This window comes from Cuculus canorus, chromosome 3 (assembly GCF_017976375.1).
Source record: "Cuculus canorus isolate bCucCan1 chromosome 3, bCucCan1.pri, whole genome shotgun sequence".
NCBI classification, from domain to species: Eukaryota; Metazoa; Chordata; class Aves; order Cuculiformes; family Cuculidae; genus Cuculus; species Cuculus canorus.
The window spans coordinates 60447832-60471076 of record NC_071403.1 but is presented as its reverse complement, the minus strand read 5'-3'; the positions used below and the strand labels follow the sequence as shown (position 1 = coordinate 60471076).

Here is a 23245-nt window from a genome sequence, read left to right as displayed (position 1 = left end):
TGCTATCCTCAAAATTGTGTAGAAAGCCAGCTAACTAGTGAAATACAGCTTCCTAGAACCACAGAAAGCTTCTGTTTCAATGTACTGGTGGGACTCGGCACACAGTGACAGATAATTTCCCTTACCAGCTTGAGCTATGAAGGTTTTCTTGAAAAGTGTTGTGTGGTTTTGGGAGTGCAGTGGGTTCGGGGTTTGTTTTTTCAGGGGAGTGGGGATTAAGTGATGGGCATTGTCTTAAAACTTTCTCCAAGTAAAGTTATTGACCTCTTAATTGTGCAAGGCACAAACCAACATAGTGACATGCAGTATAAGAACTTGGACAAATTCCTTCTGTCTGGTATCCTCGATGCATGATGCTGTGAAAACCATGCATTTGTAGCACATCATTTTAAACTGATTTAGTGCTTATATGTCTGTTTTTCTCTGAAAATGATTAACAACAACAAAAAAGCATCAGTATTCAGATTTGCATTTCAGTGTTTAGAAATCAGATGCCTTTTTTCAACATAATTCCAAATATTAGTTCTTCGTTAATGTACCTACTTAAGCTAAATTTACACTGGTAAATTCAGACACGCCTGGAGGCATGCTGAAATGCTGTCATTTGTGGTTGAATATTCCTCAACACAAGTTTGGCCTGTTTCAACTACTTACTATTCTACCAAAAAAATTCCCAAAGTGGCTTAGGAGCTGGGATAGCAGAGACAGTTTACAGTAGGCAGTTTGTATGCTGTCACCTGTTCTGGAGACTCTGATGGATTCCTAGAAGAGATATGAACTGTTCTGCACTGCTGGACTTCAGTGCCCGGTACTGGTTTTAGGTGCACTTATTGATTGGCATAGTCATAGTAATGTATCTTCTTACATGATGTAGTAAAGCTGTTGTCTTTGGCAGTGTTGTGTGAATAAAACCGGTATTATAATTGGGACTTCTTCAGTGCAAGTGTAGAAAAGGAAACAGAATTTCCTTTGACAAGTGTGCAAGAACAACAGAAGCTGATTACACTTAAATCAGTTGGTTAAATGTAGTGTGTAAATCAGCCTATAGTTTGGTAGTTATCTTGTTTAACTATAATGGGATAATTCCAGTTTGACATCTGTTATTTTTGTGGCAATGACCCTACAAGAGTCTGGAGATTTTTTCTGTTGAAAGGAAAATGAGATTTACAGATTCAGAATCAATGTTGGAAATTGGAGGAACACGGGGGAAACTTTTCCCCCCTCTCTCTAAATGAGTATTATGAATATTACTGGAATTTTAAATCCAAGGGAGTTGCCTGTGAAGCCCAGAATAAGCTCCACTGAAATGAACATATGAAAACAGCAACTTGAAGGTACTTTTCAGAAGCTTTTTTCCCCTCAGTAGGAAGGCTGCCATTTCGGATATAACTCCTGGATAACCAGACTTCTCTTTTTTCAGATAACTTCCTAGTTGGGCTGCTCTTTCCTAGAGTAAGACTTTCTTCAGATTTTGTTGAATCTTTTTGCCTGTGTTGGTCATTTGAGTATTACAAATTAAAAACCCCAAAACTTTCCTAATACATTTCCCTCTTAAACTTTTCATTTTTTTTTCAAATAAGAATCCTGCATAAATTATATGTCTTAAATTTTTGTTGTAATGTTTTTCAAGTAATGTAGGAAATAATAATCCTTCCTCTTACAATCCAAAGTTAGGTCTCTTGGACCACTTCACAAGTTTAAAGTCCATGAAAATTAGGTATTGTTGTTTGATTTGAAAACATGAGATTAAGTCAATTAAGGAGATTATTTTAAAGTTTATGTACTTTTTTCAGGAGGACCCAAATGATATCGACCCCAAAAGGAAAGACGTGCGTGGCAATGATGGGGAGGACAAAGCACAAAGTGTGGAGACACTACCTCCAGGTATTGCAGTAACATTTGTTGTGAAAGAGCCATAGTCATAAAACATTTATCCTTGAAAACCATAAAACACAGCAGTTGTTCTGATTCTAATAATTCTTTGTAGATTGCAAGTGCTAGCATTATTTTAGCAGTATGTACTTCTCTGTTCTTAAAGCTTCAGCTTCTTTAAATCTTACCTGTTTCACTGCTCCTTTGGGTTTAAAAACAGAGACTGTGACTCTTTGCTAGTATGTTTATATTGTGCTGTGGTAGGTTTGACATGCTGTAAATCCTCTGGTACAAAAGTAGTCAATTTCTCCAGATGGATAATGTTGGCAGGCACAGACAAGTCACCTTGGGACTGTGCTTCCCACTGAAGATTCAGCCAAGGTTCATATGTTTATTTTAGTATGTCTAGCTCTTGATGTGGCAGATTTTCCTGAGTGTACTGATGGTATACTTTATTTTTCTTATACTTGCTCAGTATCTGTCACGTGCTTGCAAATAACTAAGCAATGTGTTTTTTTTGTTTATTTCAGTGAAATGGTCTTGTACTAGGAAAATTAAGTGCTGAGGAATCTTCATTTTACTTGACTGCTTCCATAAACTGATTTTGCTGCTTAACTCTTTCACATCAGTGAGATTTATTATATAGCAATATTATATATATATTAGAATATATATAATTTATTATATATACTAAGGAATACAAAACCAGTAAAACAAATCTGAGTATTTTGTTCTGTGTTGAAAAAAATTACCATACAAGGTGGGGCAAGTCCTGAACAAATAACTTCACAACACGTTTTATTCTTCTATTAATCCTAATTTTTGGCTTAGCCATTTGAAATGCTATAAAATCTTGAAGAAAGAACTAACCGAAATAAACTTTCCCTTAAGCAGCTGGAAACTTCCATGCCCAATAGTGTGTGAGGTGGGATATTTGTTTTATAGTCTTAGATTCCTTGTACAGTATAAGCTGTTTGACACTCATGGCTTTTTTTGGTAGCCTTTAGCCTGCCTTGACTTAGTTGCTTTCTGAGGAGAAACAAGACTCCAGTTATGTATGAAGCCGGTTTTGGCCAGAACTTTGTGCACAAATTGAGAAATAAATCCTAAAAAGTCAAAGAGCCTGGCTTATTTAACTTGGTATCTGGCAGGTCTGTTCAAGTATTTTTTTTTTCCCTTAACAGGACTCTCTGTAAATATTGTTAGTGGGGTGAGAGGTTAACTGATTTTGCACCTTCCAGCTACTAGTCTTATTTCCCCTTTTTGAATGTTTATGTACCCTGGGCCAAACCCTATACATTTCCTTTAAGACCTTCATTTCCCAGTAGCCCTAAGTAGCTATACAAGTATTAAAAGAAGTGGGAGGTGTCACAGGTTGAAAGGGAGAGATCAGAAGCCCTAAGTAGCTATGTGAGTATTAAAAGAAGTGGGAGGTGTCACAGGTTGAAAGGGAGAGATCAGAAGCCCTAAGTAGCTATGTGAGTATTAAAAGAAGTGGGAGGTGTCACAGGTTGAAAGGGAGAGATAAGAAGCTGGAGGGTAGAATCTAGAAGTAAAATTAAGTGTAAAGTAGAGCAGGTCAGGATTTTTTTCGTTTCGTCTGTTTATTAGTAATCTCGCATGACTTGATTTAACAAGCAAGAAAACTGTTACTGTTAAGTAGTATAAGGGTCTCGAATCAGACATCAAAGGCTATGCAGGCAGAATTATGCACTCTTAAATCACTATTTTGATTATTTTCAATTTGTGTAGGCAACCTTTTGAATCCTTATGGCAGTGAAGCTTGTAATTCATATTTCTGCAGATTCTTTGCACTGTTTTAAAGCAAAGTGATCCAATTTTAGGAGGGCTTTGGTTCAAAACTTTCTTGCTTTTCCACCCGTAGCTTCTGTTTCAACATTAAGCAGCATAGTATCTTTCAGAACTTCTTGGAATTAAGGAGTTGTTTATCATCTTTATCTTTAAAATGGCTTTATTTAAAGATTTTACCTTCTGTACATCAGTGTACCTATCTTTTGTCATTTGGTGACTTTCTTATATGCTGAAAAAGACTATTTCTTGTTTTGTGATAGCAGTGATGTTAGCTCTGCTAGTTAGAAAGACTGACTCTGAATTGTCTGCATGGATAACTAAAACATAACTGTATAATCTGTACTCTGTAATGACAGGAGTTTCAGCAGTTGCTCAAACAGCTCTTTTTGTTATTTAATGAAGATCCGGGATCTCTTAATGCTTGCAAGTAAAAATAGTAATTTATATCAAGCATCCATCTTCTTTTTAAGCCACCTTGAGTCAGTAAGAGGTAGTACAAGCTATTTAGAGTATTTTGTGTCCTTCTGTTCCTACTCTTTGCCTGCTGCTTGGTTGCATATAGATTTATCTGCTATTTTTTTTTCTTGTCTATCTTGCTTCAAGCTGCTCTTACAAGTTGTAACTGACTTGTTCCTAGTAGATCTGGTTCATATTGCATGAGGTTGACAGAGCCTTCTGCTGGAGCCAGAGCCAGGCTTTGCCTGTTTCCTGGCTACTGGAGCCAAATCCACTTGTTCTTATGTTCTGTGGGCTGTCAGTGCTTTTCAGTAAATTTAGCCCCAGGAAGTCTTTTCCTTTCTTGCTTTTCAAATTACTCTGTGCTTTCTGGGCCAGTGTTGCATTTGCTGGTTTTAAAGTCTTGGGAAATGGTAAATGATGATACATTTTAAATGATTTATATCAAATTCTACTTGGATGGAAACTGGAATGGAATAAAACGTTCCAAACTAGCACTATTTTTTAGATACAGCTACTTAATACATGGCAAAAAAAGCAAAATGTGCTTCCTACGTAAAATCTATCAGCTTATTATTAAAAACTGTAGCAATGAGTTTCACTATTTTTGTTGGTTTCTCCAAGGCTTCAGAGTTAGCAAATACCTGGGAAGAAAAGAAGCAACTTCATTGGGTTTCGCCTTTTTCTTCTTCAGCTTCTCAGGCCCTATAAAGAGTCTGTAAAATAAGTACTTCTTGCCAAAACCAAGGTTAGAACTGCAATGTACCCTGGTTCCAGGTTCTTAGCTCATTTGGTTGGGCTCTACCTGACTCTGGTAGCAAACTCTGCAGTTAAACACATATGCTTGAATTCAGAGTTAAAAACTTGCTTAGTTTAAGTTTGAAATAATGTAGCTGTGTTTTCTGACACTCATTCCACCTGGCAAAGTCATTGAAACTCAGGAAGCCACAGAGCCAGCAGATTCCCGAGAAGAAATTAAATCAAGCATGTTCCTATTTGTGTACCCCAGGGAAGCATACATCAGAAGTAGTACCTATTATTGGAAAAGGTTTGTTAAACCTCTTCTGACTTCAAAATTTAGTTGATAAATTGTCAGAAAGGTAAGCCTTTCAGCAAAAGTAAGGCTGGACAGTATATTTCGCTTTAGATCAGCCTTTCTCTTTCCAGCAGTTAACCTGAGCTGTTATCATTTGTAAGCATGTGGGCAGCGCACATTGCCAGTTGTAGTTCATAAAGAACATATCCTTTTTGAGAAGAATGTTTGTAATGGCATCGCCTGTGCCACTGATGCCCTCATGACTTTTTGTGTTTTAGCTACTCTTTGCACTGGATGGAAGGCAGTTAGAGAAGTGGATAGAGGTGACAGTCCTAAAGCAGGCACAGCATTAAAATCCATTGGAAGTTGGAGTGTTTCAAAGTTGAAAATCCTATATAAATGCACTTTAAGTATAGATTATGTTTTGTAGAATGCACTAAAATCTTTATTTTTAGACTGGAAAAGCAATCACATGGCATGTCCTGTATTTCATAAAATATTCAACATATGTTCCAGATTGAAGCTATATTACAAATTGGAAGCAAGGGTGAGAATATAGTTTAGTTACCAAGGAGGTTGCAAAAGCGTTGGGAAATGCTAAGCAGGAGAGTTATATGGAGAGATGACTTTGTGATCTCTGCTATTTCTTCCAGTTTCCTGAATCAAGCTGCTCTGCATTTTGTGTAGTTTTTGTTTATAGTGAGGTTCTGTGTAATTTTCGTGAACAACTATGTTGGGTTATTTGTAGTGTGGTAGCTGGCAGAGGTGTAAACTTGTTTTCAAGGTAAGTTCCTGGAAATATTTTGGAGAAAGAACCTGAAAGGCGAAAAACAACTCTGGGCAACCTGTGGGTTACCAGCAATAGCTGGAAAGTTTCGTTTGTACAGTTCTTTCATGAACTGGTATTTGACTGTATTTCTCCTTCCAGTTATTTTCCTGTAGCTTCCCCTCTGGGCTGCTTCACCAAGTGTCTATTAAATGTTCTGCAGTCTGGTTTTGTTTAACTCTCTAGTTCTGGCTTCTGTGTGCGTGTGCATGTTTTAACTTCTCTAGGATGGTAATTCAGGTATAAAAATAGGTGCTTAGTATCAGTTGGGCAGGTGTTAAACCAGTAATGCAAAAGTGTAGGTGCTTTTCTCTTACTTTGACTTCACTTGGATATTGGAAGTTTCATAAAAACAAACCCACCAACCCAGAACCACCTACCCACTAGCCTTGATAAATTTTTGGACATGGCTTATGGATAGAAAGCTGCAAATGAGGCCTGCCTTAGTTTACATGCTGTGCAGGTAGAGGGGTAGAGCAAAGGCAAACATTGAAATGTCTGAGCAACCTCTGACTCTCGTTAGTAGCTGTTAGAATACTATTCCCTCTATGTGGATCAACTTAGATTATGATATGCCTGAGCTATATTATTTGTCTAAAAGCTGAGCTTGAATGAAGTGACACCTCTGCAACCTGCTACTTACTGAACTTAATTGACAGTACCACAAAAACTTTTTAATTTGAAAGCAATGAATATTAACTCCTCTCATCTGTTTATCTGTAATAAACAGATCTGTCATAAACAGTGACCCCAAAAGACAGCTTTTCTTTGTATTTTTTTTTTTCTTTTTAATGCCAGCATCATGCTGTGTTCAGCACAATATGCTTGCAGGAGATTCTCTTATGCTTCTATGTTAAAACAAGAGTGTCTGTATTGCATTAGAACTTGAGTACTGATTTTGAGTTAAAGGTGGTATAAATTTGCTATGTGTAGCATAGGTTGGGCTGTCAATAGACAAGAAAAGTAAACATTCAGCCAGAGGTAAAAATTGATAGTTTTAATACTGGTAAATATCATACAATTGTTTTATATATGAAGATGGTGAAAATACTGAAATTTTTTTCCTGGTGGTTCGTTGCTGATCTGCCTTTCCGTGTTAGTGCCACAATGAGTCACTCAGTAACACAGTGCTTGATGAAGAGGGGTTAATATGTGAATCAGTTCTGTTTGTAAAGGAGGTTGCAGTTATGTTATATTGGAGAGCAATCTAGTGTTCTGCCCACGTGAAATGCTGATTTTTGAGACTAATGTTATCTCGTACTTCTGGAAGGCCTGCTCCTTAACTGGTTTGATTATAACTGACTGTGTTTTTACTTGGGTAATGAGACAGTAAATTACATTATGTCTTTTGAAGTCTGGACTGGATCTTGAAAAATAAATGCTACTTGGATGACTTGATAGCCAAATCCTCTGCCCTGTTAATGCCTGTTGATATGTGGAGAGTTTTCTTTTGGATGGAAATAGTGGTAGTTGGGATTAAAACCAACCAAACAAAACAGCTAAGGTGAAGCATGGTCTAGTGATCACTTGTATAAATTGAGATCTGTAAAATTGTTCAATTTTATATTAATTCTTAGGGTGTTCTAGAGGAATTTAATATACAAAAAGACCTATTGATATTACACTGTTAACAGAACTGTTGAACTTTAAATTTTGCAACACCATAATTAAAAGCCAAGCCGTTTCATCAGTTACGTTTGGATTACTGAATGCTTTTCTTTAAACTACAAAGATTAAATTGGGTATTTTCCTATTCTTCTATTGTAGGAAAAGTTCGGTGGCAAGACTTTGATCAAGATGCTTATGTTGGCGCTACCATGGTGCGATCTGGTCAGGATCCATATGCCCGCAATAAATTTAATCAGGTAGAAAGTGACAAACTGCGAATGGACCGAAGCATTCCTGACACTAGGCATGATCAGTAAGTGCCAAACTGAGCCATATTTGACTTAACGTTTTGTTATTTATGGCTTTTGAGCAGCAAGTAATTTTTCTAAAGCAGGAGCTCTCCGGCTTTCAAAATGACAGGAAGAGTACACTGTGGTGTGATCCTTAATGGGTTAAAGAACAATAAATCTTATTCCAGTTTTTCTGCTTCCATGACTTCCATCAGTGTATATTCTAAATCCAAACTGGTGCTGCATTTCAGTCTTTATCTGATCGGTTTTCTTGGTTTCTGCATTCATAAGGCTCTTTCACTGTGAGGATGATCAAACAGTGGAACAAGTTGCACAGAAAGGGTGTGAAGTCCCCAGGTTTAGGGATACTCAAAGCCTGATGCACAACTAATTTTAGCTGGCCCTGCTTTGAGCATGCAGTTTAGACTAAAAGATTTCCAGGGGCTCTGTTCTCATCTCAGTCACTCTGATTCTGTCCTCAGGGTGTGATGATGGCCAACACCAGACCTAAAGGAATCCATTTATGCACACCCCGGTGAACATATGACAGGATTCCACTTCACATGCTTAAAAACTTCTGCTGTGCCAGGTGGCTTTTGTAGGACTAGTACACTTCAGAGTAAAGAAAAGTATTTTTTGTTTTTGGAGAAGACCTTCATTTAAAAAAGAGTTGAAGTGCCTTGCGCTAATCTTGTTTAAGCAGAATTGATTAATATTAAGACAATGGTTTTTCATTAGGACTTCAGTAACTTAAAGGAAAATAACAAAAGCAAGTTGAACTTTGTTTTAAAATATAGGCAAGCATGCTCTCAAAGCGTAAAATTATCCAACTGTGTATAGTAAATTGGCTAACTAATTCTGCAGCTTGGATGAAAGTACATTTACAGCTTGTAGGTAGAAGAAGCTGGAGGAGACACCAGGGAGAGAGAGAGAGAGAGAAAAAAGGAAGGTGGTTGTTTTTCTCCATGAAGCTCTCTAATTAGGCTTGGCTTACCAAAAGAGATTTGTATAAAAGCTCAGACTCTTACTGTGTCATTTTTAAATCCCTTGTATAATACCACAAGTTTAGGTTTTTTAAGCAGCTGATTTGTAGATCTAACAGATAAATGTTCCCCTTTTAGAAGAACTCAAATAAGAGAGATGACAGGAGACAAATTATGTTGCAGTGACTGTTTAGTTTGTCGGTGTTGTGATTAAATGTTGATGTGCCTGGTTTTTTTCACGAAACTGAGCTGGAAAAGAATCCTGCAGCAGAAGGAAAGAGATGTATCTGGGGAAAGGCTATATCTGTGCTGTGGTTATGACTTTGCCGTGGAGCAGATTTAAGTGCCTATCAGCCTGTAAATGGTCATATTTTGAAGAAAAACCAACCAGCCAAAAAAAACCAACCTCAAACTGGAGCAGTCATTCCTGCAGAGTGTCCATGATGCTTTTCGTGACATGTTGCAATTAATTTTCCTTCCATTTTTGGCAAGAACATTCACTTTCGGAAGCTGAAAGTGTCACCTGAAATATTTGTTCAGGAACTGTCCAATGGAAAGAGCAAGAGCAATAGCGGTAGGAAGAACAATGTTACAGATCTGAGCATGTGACACTGAAGCATGTTATTTTTGATTAAAATTGGAGCCAAATGGTTTAAGAATAACATCTTATGGAGCTGCTACAATCTTTTTTTTTTTTTTTTTTTTAAGAAAAGAAACCTAGATAAGAAAATACTTGTTTCTGCTCAAGTGACTTTTTATTGTTTGTATTGATGTGTCTAGGAGGTGGTTTGACTACGTAACTACATAATAATACTAATTGCTGAAATTGTCTAGGCTGGTTAGAAGCTGTCCAGGCTGGTTAGAAGCAGTTTGTTGGGATTCTACATTGGGTATGTAAATGTGTGTAATTATGCATTCCTCTTTATACTACATTGTTTAGTTGTCTGCGTTGGACAAACTTTTACTAGCATCAGGTTAAGGCCAAAGTTTTCCATTTGGTTTTTGTGAAGGCCTGCCAGCAATACTAGACAACACTTTGGTTCACTTGTTTAAGCTGCTTGCCTTTATTTTAAGCAAAAGGGAGAAGTGAGAAACTGGCAGATGCAACATAAGAAAGGAAGCAGAGGGAGGAAGCCTGAGTAGGAATACAGATTCTCACTGCAGCTGATGCTCACAACTGACACTTCCAACAGCTTTGAGAAACCTCTGGGTTTCCTTCTGTTGCAGCCTGTTTACAACATGCAACCGAGAGCTATCCCTGTCAGAGTAGATTTTGGAGATCCAGAAAGTGAGTGTCACAGTCACAATAGTAAACTTCGAGAGCTCTCCTCGTATCAGTGTGAAATAGTCTCACAAGTGTGATGAAGGGTTAGCTACTCCATAGTTTTTGTGGACTGATGTTCACTGTGCTTAGTTTGGACTAGTGGTTTCTAATCATGTCTCTTAACTGATGTTTTAGCATGATTACTGCTACGTACTTTAGCTGGACTAAACTGTATTTTCTTGCTCATTTGGCAACTATTAGAAGCTTCTGACCTTGCACTCAAGTCGTATTCTTAAAGAGAGAAGAAATAAACTTTCCTGTGTTTTCAGCACCCATATATTTGTTGAAGTGAATGTTCTCCTTGCACTCAGTAAAGTGGATATTTCTGTCAAAAGATGGTTTTAACAAACCATGGAGGTTTCAGATAACTTATTAATGATATGAACTCGTACAGTGACTCATATTTCTGGAGGACAGAATGTACTTTTGATGTTTCATTTGATGTTAATGACCTATGCTTAGCATTGAAGGTCTAGATTGAAGTTTTGAGTTCTAGTTCTATTTTATTAAAATGTGTTTTTTTCATTCTACATGTAAGATTAAGTGCTGTAACTCAAGGAAACAAAGTTTAATCTCAGTGCCAAAAGTGATGATGTTGTTTCTTCAGTTTGATTTTTAACTGTGGCACTATTGACGCAGTAAAATAGTGGGAGGACTGCTACTGAGTCAGTTAAAGCTGCTATTTTTGAAGAGCTGAGAGCAGAAATACTAAGTGAAACACTCCACCAGTTTTATTTGGAAGTCAAATCTTAATTTCTCCCTCAGAAATATGCAGTAGTGCTCTTCTGTTGCATTTTCTTAATATTAAGAGGCTTCGTTGCCTTGAGTAATTCCACCCTGAGATGTGCTCCAGCTTAAGTGCTCTCTTCTGCAAAGATATCAATGTAAGTTTGATGTGACTTTTAAAATTATTCTAGTGGAAGTGCCTCGTGTGATAATTGCATGCACAGTAGTCTTGTCCTCTGTGGGCAATTTGAAAGTTAGAAGAAAAATAATGTCTTTTTTGGCACCATAAACTTTGATTGTATAATAGCTGAATGTCTTCTAGCTGCCTAGATGAATTGTCAGAAGCTCACAATAGAGAAGGTCTTAATTCTTTACTTCCCAGGAGCGCGTACGGGTTTGTAATTTATAGCTTCAATGCTGATCGCTAGTGGTGAAGCCATGTTGTAAGCCCACCATTTGAGAAACAAAACTAGATAAGGCTTTACTAATCTGATACAGCAGCTGTAAGACTGGCATGAGCTTTGTTTTTTTCCAGAGTGAGGTCACAATGGCACAATATTTTCTTTCATGGCAAGCACTAATGTATGTGAAACTATGGGTGTGTTGTATCAAAGACACAATCCTTCAGATTTTGTAGGGTGGGCAAGGGCAAGAAGTGCATTGCAGCTTGCTCTCTGATTCCAAGAAACTGAAGGTTGGTTGCTTTATGATGAATGTCACAGATGTTTAATCGTGTGTGGAGAGGCCTTTTATATGGTTAGAGGTCTAGTTTTAGAAGTTTAGGTAGCAGTGTGACTTACCTCTCTTCCCTGGAAAGCTAGTTTAATACTGCACAGAGTACATAATTATTTGCTGAGTTTGCTACAGGTGTATGCTAAGTGAGTTTAGTCCCTCTGAAGACAGCTAGGCCTGTTAAAAGTCTCCCTCTAATATTAAGTAAAGGATATATGAAGAAATAATCACTTAATGTTTACTGCATGAATGGCGATCAGTTATTGTGACCTGTCAGACTGTAATGCTTTCAGCATAAACCCGATATACAATGTTTTCTGGTACTGCTCGTTTCTAGTACAATAGGAGTAGTGTCTTTTTTTTAGACATATGGTAGCCTGTCAACCTGTGCATTGTCATTAAAAATATGCTCATGTGCTTAGATATATTGAATGCTTTTAATGTAAAGTAAGTGCTCTGGTTTCATATGCAATTGGGTGAGAGGTATCTGTGACGTACTGCAGCGATTATAGCCTGGTAACTTTTCTGAACCTACCTATATCTGACACTGACTTCTTATGCTGTTTGTACTAAGACAGTTACCAAAAGTAGCAGAAGAGGAGTTGATTATAATCTCATCTGCAAAAAACATATTTCATTCTTTCTGGGTAGGTGTAGTGTGTACACGTGTTTAATAGATAATGGCTTCATGATGAAGGCAGTTTGCTAAACCTAGGATGTGAATGTTATAGGTAAATGACAGGGTGTTTTGTCTTTCAGGTGTCAACGCAAACAATGGCGAATAGATTTGCCAGCCACTAGTGTGGTGATCACTTTTCATAATGAGGCAAGATCTGCCTTGCTTCGAACCGTTGTCAGGTATGCCCAAGATCCTCCCTTCCTTCCCCCACCCCCAAAGGCTATTCACTTCTGTCAGAATAATACTTTCTGATAAGGAGAGAAAGTAACAATCCGTTATGCTTTTCTGAACCATTTCCAGAGGGAAAGTTGAGCCTTAATTTCATTGAAGCCTCTAGTTCTTATGTTCTGAACTACTGACGTTAAACAAACAGAATCATTCAAATGCATGAAAGTGTGGAACTGATTGCTGAATGATGTTTGGAGATTGACTGTATAACTAGTTTCAAGGAAAACTCAGGGAGGATGGCTTCTTGGGGAATATTTGACCTAAAGCTATCCTTATCTATCGTAAGACTTTCATGTTACAAATTGTCTAATCCACTCATTTCTGGAGGCTGGAATTTTAAGAGGAATGATTCTATGTGTGCCTCTCTTCAGAAATACTTTCAGCAAGAATAACCCAATAGCTGTTGTTGAAGATGGAATCATTGGCTATGTCCTACTGTGTCTTAACAGAGTAACTGCATTTATGATGTTATTATGGAAAATTAAGACACCTTAGTAGTGAATACTTTTTTTGGTCTGTTTCAGTGTCCTTAAAAAAAGCCCATCACATCTTATTAAGGAAATCATACTGGTGGATGACTACAGTAATGATTGTAAGTACTTTTACAGAGTCTTAACTTTTGTTTTGTTTATTCTGATAAGATTTTCTGTAGGTGCTAGTAGGTGACTTGGTTAAAAAAAGGTCATACGAACAGGAGTCTGCAGAGATTGATCCAAAGCCAGTTTTTAATTCTTCCCTATCTATTATTGTGGAAGTGTGAGGAGTTGTGATAATACTTCAGGTATGTTTTATTACTTCTTGCTAGCTGAAGGAGTGGAAGGTATAATTGAAAACAGTCTTTACATAGTATGTTATCTGATGTAAAAGTAAAACCCATAATGCTTGTACCAAATATTGTTGTAGCACTGATTTAAATAAATGCTGGTCTTTTTCAGCCTTTTGGAGAAAATTTTACAGAATCTAAAATATGTCAAGATTTTATAAGTACCACGGTATCACAATACAAACTTGAAAAACCAAAATGGACCTCTAAGCAGCATTTCTTAATGGAAATTAATGTCTACATTTTCATTGTTAGTTTATAGCTATTTTAAGATAGGTTTAAGCTTTAGTGTTGGTTAAAAAGTGAACTTTCTTATATGCCAAGAAAACGGTTTATTTAATCCTTTTTTTCTTTATTATGCATTGTAGAAACTGTCTAAAGTAAGCAAAGAGAATGTAACTAAACAAAATTATTTCAAGAACGTAAAAATAAATGTGCTTTACATAACATAATGAGAGTAGTAATGTCTTAGCCTGCTAACTTTTCTTTCTTTCTAGTGAGGCACATAGGGGTTTTTTTAAGCATGTATCTTTATAGTTAACTATTTATAATCATGAACATGTTCTACTACAAAGCTTTTATTTTCCTCTGAAGAAAGCCTCTCCTATGTTATGGTTGTTGGATATCGAAATGTTTCTCATCGCTTGATTTTATTTTTTTTTTAATTATTAAAATTTTACTTTTTAAAGCTGAGGATGGTGCTCTCTTGGGAAAAATTGAAAAAGTGCGAGTTCTTCGAAACGATCGCCGAGAAGGTAGGTTTAATCGGGGAAGGGGAGGGGAGAAGTGGGGGAAAAAGATACGAATTCCACTGTGCTGCCTTATTTGTTAATCTTCAAGTCATTTAAAGGATCATTCTCCTATATATTCTATGTTGGAAGGGGGATTTTTACTTTAAAAATCAACTTAACTGATGGAAGAAATAAAAGCAAATGCATTAGTTCAAGTAAAACCAGCAATTCTGATTAATTCCACATTGTTGTGTGTACACTGGCTTTTTGCTGACTGGAGAAATTGCCTTTTGCCCACAATCTCTAATTTACTTTACTGTACTGAATCCTCAGTTGAGTTGCTCCCATTGTACATAAGATGCCACTGTAAACTGTGAATGTTTGAAATGATCTGCCTTAAAAATAGCACTCTTGTTTTGCTGGTTCCCTTACTGGAGACTGTTTTTAAGGATCCAGTTGGGACAGCCTGGCAAGAAGTTTGAAGCAGTTTGTTTGGCAGACTTGAGAGGGTTTGAGGAGTTGGGAGGGCCAGGACCATGTATGCCAGATTTGTGGAAGCCAGTGTGCTATGTAACAAACTTGTCTTACATTTTTGGGGGTTTTTTTATTGCTTCGTAAATTATGGTCTTGTGTCACTGAGCCCTTCAGTCAGCCGCTTCCTGGATGTGGAGCTTGAAGTATTAGATACAGGCAACTGTTATGCTACAGCTGTTTGAAATAATAACTGAGAGTTGATGGTTGAAGTAGCTGACTGAGTTAGCAGATATGTGCTTGCTTATGTTTATTTTCTCGGTTGCCAGCCTGGACTGGGAAGCAGCTAGAATTGTTAGATCATCAGAATCTGGAAATTGTATGCACAAAACCTGTTTTGTCCCATAATTAGCTATTGCAAACTGGTGGGCTCCTGGTGTTTAAAATTTTGTTTGCAATATCCTTGTAAACAAAGGCTTGTTAGGAGAGCAGGCCTCTTATAACTTCCCGTGGTTGCAGGGTTCCAAATAAGTTGATATCATTCTTCTAGTCAGCACAGCACTTAAAGGTGGAGATAATATGGATGAAAAAATGGAACTAAGTAATACCTTTTTGATTTTTATTTTTTAGTAATTATACGTATTAAGTTTTGTACTGCATATGCAGTGAAATTAGGATTAAATTACTACCTGTGGGATCTACCGTATTGTTTACAATGTTTTGCCTCGGCTTGCATACGTGCAGGCAAGTGATAATTTTTTAAATTAAAATATTTTGAGATTTCATTTGATTGCTGGCTCATTATGCTCGAGTTTGATACTCACTTTGCTTTTCATTTTCAAGTGTAGGCTGATACTGGTATCTTGAACACATACAAATTAAAATTTAAGAGAATCAAAATCAGTGAGTAACACATTAGTATAAACAACAGAGGAAAGCAGTGTGTTTTAAAATAAAAATTAACGTAAAAGGGTGGTGTCTGTGGAAGGGATGACATTGATGCCCTGCTTTCAGAAATATGTGATGGCAGCTTTTGGTTTCATTTGTAGGACTAGAGTTTGTTATGGGAACAGATTTGTTTTGGAGGGCATGGTAATCTGTGAATCAGTGTTTAGGGCAACCTTCTTGACATTTTATCTTAAGAACAAATGTGATTGCAGAAAACAGTGGTCCAAGTGGTCACTTCAGATTTAGGGAGGAAAAAGAAAAAAATTAGAAAGACTGTTCTGTTTCCTATGGAAGTAGAGCAAAACAGTAGATTCTGTAAGAATGTAAGTTAGAAATAATAAGCTCTGAAAGGAAGGAATTGCAAAAGTAAAGTAAACAGAGTGCTTGAGAAATGGAAAAACTGAACAGAACAGCTTCAAAGGTTGGAATTGGTGAGACAGCATAAAAACAGTAAGGTGTAGTTAGCTGCCAATGTGTAACAAATAAGGTGGAGAAAGTACTAGAACAGTGAAGCTCTCACATCTGTTGTGAGAGATAGTGCAAGGATCTTCATAAGGCTATTTCTTGCTGCATGTTGGACAGACCAAACAAGCTTTTCCTCTTAAGTGACTTGTATTGTGTTTAACAGAATCATATTTTGCAGGTTTTGTAAAGGCAATAGCAACCAATGGGGTTTACTCTTTTACAGTGTTTCAGTTGTGGGGAGGAGTGTGTGGAACAAAGCCAGAACAAACTTGGTAGGAAACAAGTAGAAAGAAAAAGGAATAAACAAGTAATTACTTGGCTTTGGTCTTGAATAGCAATAAAATACATGAATTGGAATAGTAATAGAGAAATGGGGAAGAAATTTGCAAAGGAATGAGATGAAGCTTGCTGTTTTCTCTATTGGAGTAAATGGTAGGAAATTCTGGGGTATGTATGCAGATATAGCAAAGGACTTACAGGAGTGATGAGGTCATACAATGAACAAATACTGAAAGAGAAGGAAAAGAACAGAGCGAATCAGTGAGATCTGTGTAATTGAGGTGTAGAGAAGAGAGGGCAACCTTTTTGCTTTACCAGAAGCTTTTTCCTAAAGAAATCTTTTGAAGATCTAAGGGGGGTGGAGGGTGGAGCGGGGAGACCCCAAACCATGGAAAAAGACCAACCCACAAAAAAATCACATACAAAACCTCAGCAAACCACAAAACAAGACAGCTTCAAGAAGCACAGGGGAAAGACAGTTGAAAGGGATAGGGAAGGAAGTCTTTCAGACATGAGCTAATAACACATGGTTATTTCTGGAGGAAGTTGATAGAATAATGGACAGACTGTGATGAGAACTAGGATGGGAGGGAAGCAAAAAGGTAGGGAGGATAAGAATGGTGGTGTTTGCTCCTTAGTTCTACTATAGAACTGAGTACCAGTTGTTTGTTTTCAGGACCGTTCTTAAGTAAAATTTATCAGTATAAATACCATTTATTGTGATGCAGATACAGCTGTACTTTTTTTTCGTTTATTTGAAAATGTACTTTAATTCCTCCTAATTAAATCAGAAGTAGAGTAGGTCAGTTTCTAAACCTGTGGAGTGAACTGCAGTAGGTTGGAAGCTTGAAGGCTGTTCCATTGTGAAGTTATTTCATTGATTTGTTAACTGGCTCCACATTTTGATAAACTTGTGGTTTTGTCTTGTATGAATTAGAGCAATTTAATGACTAATTGGAATGCGATAGTTTCTTGCTACTGTTGATTGTTTTGTTCAGTAAGTACTTTAAACGTTTTATTTCTCAGGCTTGATGCGCTCCCGTGTCAGAGGGGCAGATGCAGCACAAGCAAAAGTACTCACCTTCCTGGATAGTCACTGTGAATGCAATGAACACTGGCTGGAACCGCTTTTGGAAAGAGTAGCTGAGGTTAGTAGAGAATTCTTCTAAAGCAATTTCCTGAAGTAGCTTTTAAATTTTAAAGCCATCTGGTGTATATTACATTAATTTTATGCATTTTTCTAAGGAAGCCTTTTCTGTAAAGTGAGATGTTGAAGTATTTTGTGATTAAAACCCACTTTCTGTTCATTTAATCTGTGAACATAGGAACATATTAATAATTATTCACATTTTTTCTTTACAGGCAATTCCAGTATATGCTGCTTTGGTTTGTTAGGGATCTCCTCAGAAAGTGTTCAAAATCCTAGAACGCAGTATAGCTCAACTCAACCAATATCATTTCAGTGTAATTCAGTTTACCTGAGTATTTATGCCTCAGCAAGATTCAGTGTGACAACAGGACGAAGTCTGACCTGTGAAACCAAAATTCTCGTGGAAATTAGCAGGGACTGTGAGAGCTCAGCTTCTGTGAAAATTATGCTTAGTTTGTGACCTGGAAAAGCAATCGAGAGGATTGAGAGTAAAAGTATACTGTTTTCTCCAGGTTCAGGTTACACTTGTTAACTTGCTCTGGAGGACCTCAGTTCAAGTGGAAAGTGAATCAAGTGTGATCTCAAAAAGCACGGGGGAACACTCAAGTCAACAGGGTCTTCATTCTTTCTTAATCATATTCCCTTTCTGGTAAACTCCCCTCCCCTTTCCCTCCTTTTCAAAATGCTCTTAGTCAAAATAGTTTGCTGAGATACTCTGTCTCAGTATTTTTTGTCCTTTACTTCTCAGTCCTTTGCTTATCCTCCTGACACTTCTCTTTTGCATTTCCTCCCCACAAAAAAGGAGGGGCGGAAGAGGGGAGTAAAGCCGATATGCTCCATACGCCAATGGAGAAGTTATCAATTGTTGACTGATTTTCGTTATTCTCTTTGGTTCTGTGATTCTTTCTTGTGAATTCGCGAAATAGTGTATTTTGCCTAAGACATACCAGCAGTTAAAATTCTAATTTGGAGTAGAAATTGACTCAAACCTGAGCACCATGAACGTACTTAGACCCTACAAAGCCCATGAGCATGAGTGGTACAGCAGTTCCTTCTGTTTTTGTGCCCATGTAGTGTCGCAGCCTCAGAAGGGCTGGAGAAATTTCTTTGTAATTATTACCTAGGCAAATAAACTTGAAGGCAATAAATATATCACAGAGGAAGCAGAGAATGCTTGCAGCTAAAGGACTAATGGATTCTAGGATGTGGGAACTGTTCAAACTGTTTATGTATAAATGGTTTCAAGCGTCAACCTGTTAGAGAAATCGGAAAAGATATGGTGGTTTCGATCAACAAAACCCCGCTTTTAGTAAGAGAAGCATTTTGTTGTTTACCTTTTTTTCTTGTCTATGACTTTTCAAGGCATATTAATTTATCTTTCTGAAACTGATATGGACTGTGAGGAAGTGGTAGTACCTTTTCATCTTAACAGAATGTAAAACCGCTTATTAAATTGCTGACAGTTTTGTGAAGATCCAGCATTACATGTGTGGGAGAAACCAGTGCCTGTTTTGCTTTGTACAGCAGCTACCTTTTAGCAGCACATGAATTGTAAGACCCTTTAAAAATTGCTCCTCGCAATTGTGACTGTGATACACACTAATTCTGTGCCATTGAATAGTTTGCAGCTGTGCAAGTACAGTTTTCCATTCTTAAAAGCTAGATGTACTGTTAAATAAATTATTGGTGTGAAATTCCAGTTTACTTTGATCTGGGAAGATTCCCAACCAAGAGGTGTGGGGTTTGATGAAAGAGCTTCTAAGCTTTCTGCTTGTTCAAATAATTAACGCATGGAAAGTGTTTGCGTGTAATACGTAATAGTTCTTAATTTAGGTGGGTTGGTTTTTGCTCATAGTGCCGATGGTATATTACTTGATGTTAATTGGCAGCATTTCTTGATAGCCTCAGTGACAAGAAGCTGAATAGACATTTATGCTCCGGCCAGAAGAATAACTTTTTCAGCTCAGGGCTACAATACATCAATACAGTATTTTCTGATGCACTGCTGCATCTATTCTGTATGTTCCAGAAAATGTGAGTGTTTTCTTGTGTTCCAGAATTGCCCACTTGGGATTTAATTTTGTTGGAATTTGGAGATTAGTTGTATGTATTACAATATAAATATGTGTATCTTCTAAGAAACAGTCTGAATTGAATCAATTGTACAATACTGTGTCTCATGTGCTGCAGCCACTTTAGAAAACTCTGACCTTGCTTGAGTTAGGAGCACCTGAGGCATCAAACTCACCTCTTTAATTGAAAGATGATCCATACCACAGTTTTCTTCTTTGAGACGTTTTCGTGGTTAGAGTATGTTTGTGGACCATGCTTACTTAAAATTCCTAGAGGGATCTGACACTGCTAGGGATTTTTCTTCAGCAGTTTGTTCAAAGGCTTAAAGCAAAACCAATGTACTTACAAGGTGAATATTTCAGAGTTCAGAACATATATATACTTGTGTAACCTAGAGCTGGTATACCTTTTCCCCCTCTGCTCCCTTCTGGGAAATGGGTTTTTGCCTGATTCCCTACGGCTACCTTTTATGCCTTCTAGTGATTTTTGTGCATGTGTTGGTTAGGGGAGATTAAATGAGGACTCGGTGGAGTTTAACCCTTTGGTTCTCCCAAAATGTCAACTTAGTAATACGTAAACACAGTCCTGAAAACACTGGTAACTACTAGCGATTTAATGAACATTTGTCTACTTGGCTTTATCTGTTTTCAATTTCTAATTACTTTGATGTTCTATTCTAAGCATACATCAGTTATATAAGAAAAATGAAAATAGGAAGATTCTGCCGCAGAACTGAACTAATTTGTTTTCATAGTGTAGCTGTAAATTCTGTATCACTTTTAGGAAGGTATTTTTAAACAAAGATCTTGAAAGGAAGAAAGAACTAGAATTAAGAAATGAGATGTGGATTCCTTTTTTCATATGTGTCAGATTTTGTGACCTTGAATGAGTTGACTTTTAACCGGCAAAATGCTGAAAGGACAGTATTTCTATTTTCTCTAAAGAGTGTTATGAAATTTAATCTTTGAAGTGTCTTGAGAATTTTAGAGGGGGAGGAAGCAATGTATGCAGAATCTTGAGGATAATTTCTGATGGTTTATAAGAATAACATATAATAGTCTCACTCGCTAGTGCATATAAGCCTGCTTATGAAATATTAAAATGAAATAGTCTGCCACAAACTTTCAGGCACTAGGGACTTGCAGTATTCACAGGCTATTTCTCTCCATTATCTTCACCAAGAAGCATGTGGTTTTCAAATTGTATGTTCCATTATAAGTTATGTTGTCAACTCCTCAGAATGAAATGGGAGATTACAGAAAGAGTTACTTGTTGCTTGTGGTTTTGTTTCTAAAATGCACGTCAGATTTCTGCTTTAAGTCTGTGGATAAATAGTTTTAAAGGGAGCAGCTGCTTTTTCAGTGTTTTAAGTGAATGAACTGTACTTTGTAGATCCACTGCTCTTTTTAGCAGTCTCTATGTTAACAACTTTATAGTGCCCTGCAAAGTATCGCCTTAGGAATGTGCAAATCTTTTGTCTGCTTTGCTACTGGGCAAATCTATAATTTCAAATCATGGAAGGAACAGCATGTTTCCAAGCCAGCAGCGGTGGTTGTACGTCAAACTGAATGCTCGTAACCTGAGTATTTGTTGGAGAAACAACTGTAAGTTGTTTAAATAATACGTTAGGTGTAGCAAACGGTGTTGTTGTAGCCTCGCACTGATATTGATAAAGCTATTCAAAACATCAGTAAAAGCCTGAGGAAATCCCAAATGTGTAGAGACAGTGTCCTACTCGGCTGCTTACTCAGCACAGTGGAGATAAGTGGAAGCCTAACTGAAGCATGCCTAATGCCTAATGTGGCACCTGATAGCTTGGCAACTTTTACAACTTGGCAGGTTCAACCATGCCAAGTAGAACCATTTTAGAAAATGCAATTTTTTGTCAGGAAAATTTTTTGGGTTTAGAGATGGGTGTAGATGTAAAAGCTTTCTCAGTTTCAGCTAAGGAAAAAAGGAGAAGAAAAGGAAAGGTGGTTTTATTTTTCTGTTTCATGCAAATGGAGTATGTTGTGAATAACTGGATAGGCTGGATATCTTCTATCTCATCAATCTTTACATAAAGGAGTTTTCTAATTGTTATTGTATGTAGAATACCTAGAATAAGGTCATGGGTGCACCTGAAGTGCTTTAGTGATGTAGGAGGGCACACAAACAGTGTTTTGCAGTTAAGGTGCAGTAAATAATAATTGCCTTCCAAATATAACACAGTTAGCAAAACTGTATACTTGCCATTACAAATGTAGATTTGGGGCTACGGCTAACAGAAACAGGAGCTAAAGATGTGATTGATATGGGAATAGGAGAAGTTGGTCTTCTGTCTGTTTCTAGTTTGCTTTAGATCAAGCTAATTCACGCTTAGTAGCAGACCTGATTACATGTTATATTGCATCCCTTATAAAAGCAGATATTTAGCTCAGGAGGTATAGCTGCAGTAATATGTAAAAGGAATGTAGGAATCAGGATTGAGTCTTCAGCTTGGATTCTCTTGGATTCCTCTTTTGGCTGATTAAAGAAGTTAGTGACCTCTTGCTCTCTAAGGCAGAATGGCCTAGTAAAATCCAACTGTGTAATTAGGAATTATTAAAATCAGAACATATTAAAGTAGTTAGGATTCAGTAAACTGAAAACGTATGTTTAACAGCCTTATTGGACCAAGCAAAGGATTTGACTAAAAGAGTTGCTCTCAAGTCTTGTGATGAGCTCAAGGTATTTTAACACTAGTTTGCTTCCGATCTGTTTTGTGTAATACTGATTAGTGAGGGGGTGTGTTTCTGGTCCACTGTTTAGAATATACATATAGCTCTCTGGAGACATACTTGGGAAATAAACTCTTAAAATGGATATTTTCATATGGGTGTGCTTTTTTTTTTAACCATCAGAACAGTTTCTTTATAACACAGTTACCAAAATATCTTCTGTTTGTTCAAAACAACTTTTTTATATTCACAGATTTAGTGACACTGTTCTGAAATTTTCTGTGTTCTCTGAATGATGTTAAATTGTGGAGCTCAAACTTTTTTACTTTGAACTCATGCAAAATGTTCCATCAGACTACCATAGAATATATGCTTCAGTGTGCAAATGAAATTTTTCTTTTCTGCCCAATAAGTAAGGCAGACAGACTGGCTTAACCATGGTCTTGCATTTCTAATATTAGATGAGTTTTATTTTTTAGAGGTGTCTTATGGTCCTACTGGATCATGCATGTGGAGCTGTTGGAAAGACTTGTTTTTTCTTAAGCTAGTTTAACAAAAACATCGGCTAAAGTAATTAACGTTGCTTGGAATAATAAATGAGACCATGGTTGGACAGAGGAATACTACTGGAATCTGAGCTGCTGGAGGTTATTAGAGTTCATTAGTTTGAGGTGATTTTAGGTTCTCTTTCCTGTCTTAAGTATCTGATGGTAAAGTGTGATTCTTACTCTAGTGTGAAATGGGTTAGCACTAACATTTGTGATTGCAGAAAGGCTGAAGCGTTCCTTAAAAGTTGGAATAATAAGACAGTAGTACACTATGTGGCCAGAGATTTGCTGTGGAAAATACAAATTGCCTGGGTGCTTCTTTTCTTTGAGCTGATTTTAAAAGTAAGAATGGAAGTGCTGTTTGCTCAGCTGCCTTTAGAACTAGAAATTTACTGCCTTCTTCAAGAGCAAGAGAGAAGATGGGGATTACTTGAATATAATTAGCCTAGAACAGGAGGAGGACTTCCAGCCGTATTATGTGGTTTC

General features: G+C 37.1%; 1 protein-coding gene across 2 annotated transcripts in view; it reads left to right on the top strand.

Annotated features, from left to right (window-relative positions):
- GALNT2 (polypeptide N-acetylgalactosaminyltransferase 2) overlaps positions 1–23245 on the top strand; it is a 94736-nt gene that overhangs the window by 49116 nt on the left and 22375 nt on the right. For both annotated transcript variants that reach the window (XM_054062813.1, XM_054062814.1), the window contains exons 2-7: positions 1794–1884; positions 7770–7923; positions 12425–12523; positions 13097–13164; positions 14085–14150; positions 17316–17437. In XM_054062813.1, the coding sequence (XP_053918788.1) occupies positions 1794–1884; positions 7770–7923; positions 12425–12523; positions 13097–13164; positions 14085–14150; positions 17316–17437 (600 nt within the window). The remainder of the gene's footprint in view (positions 1–1793; positions 1885–7769; positions 7924–12424; positions 12524–13096; positions 13165–14084; positions 14151–17315; positions 17438–23245) is intronic.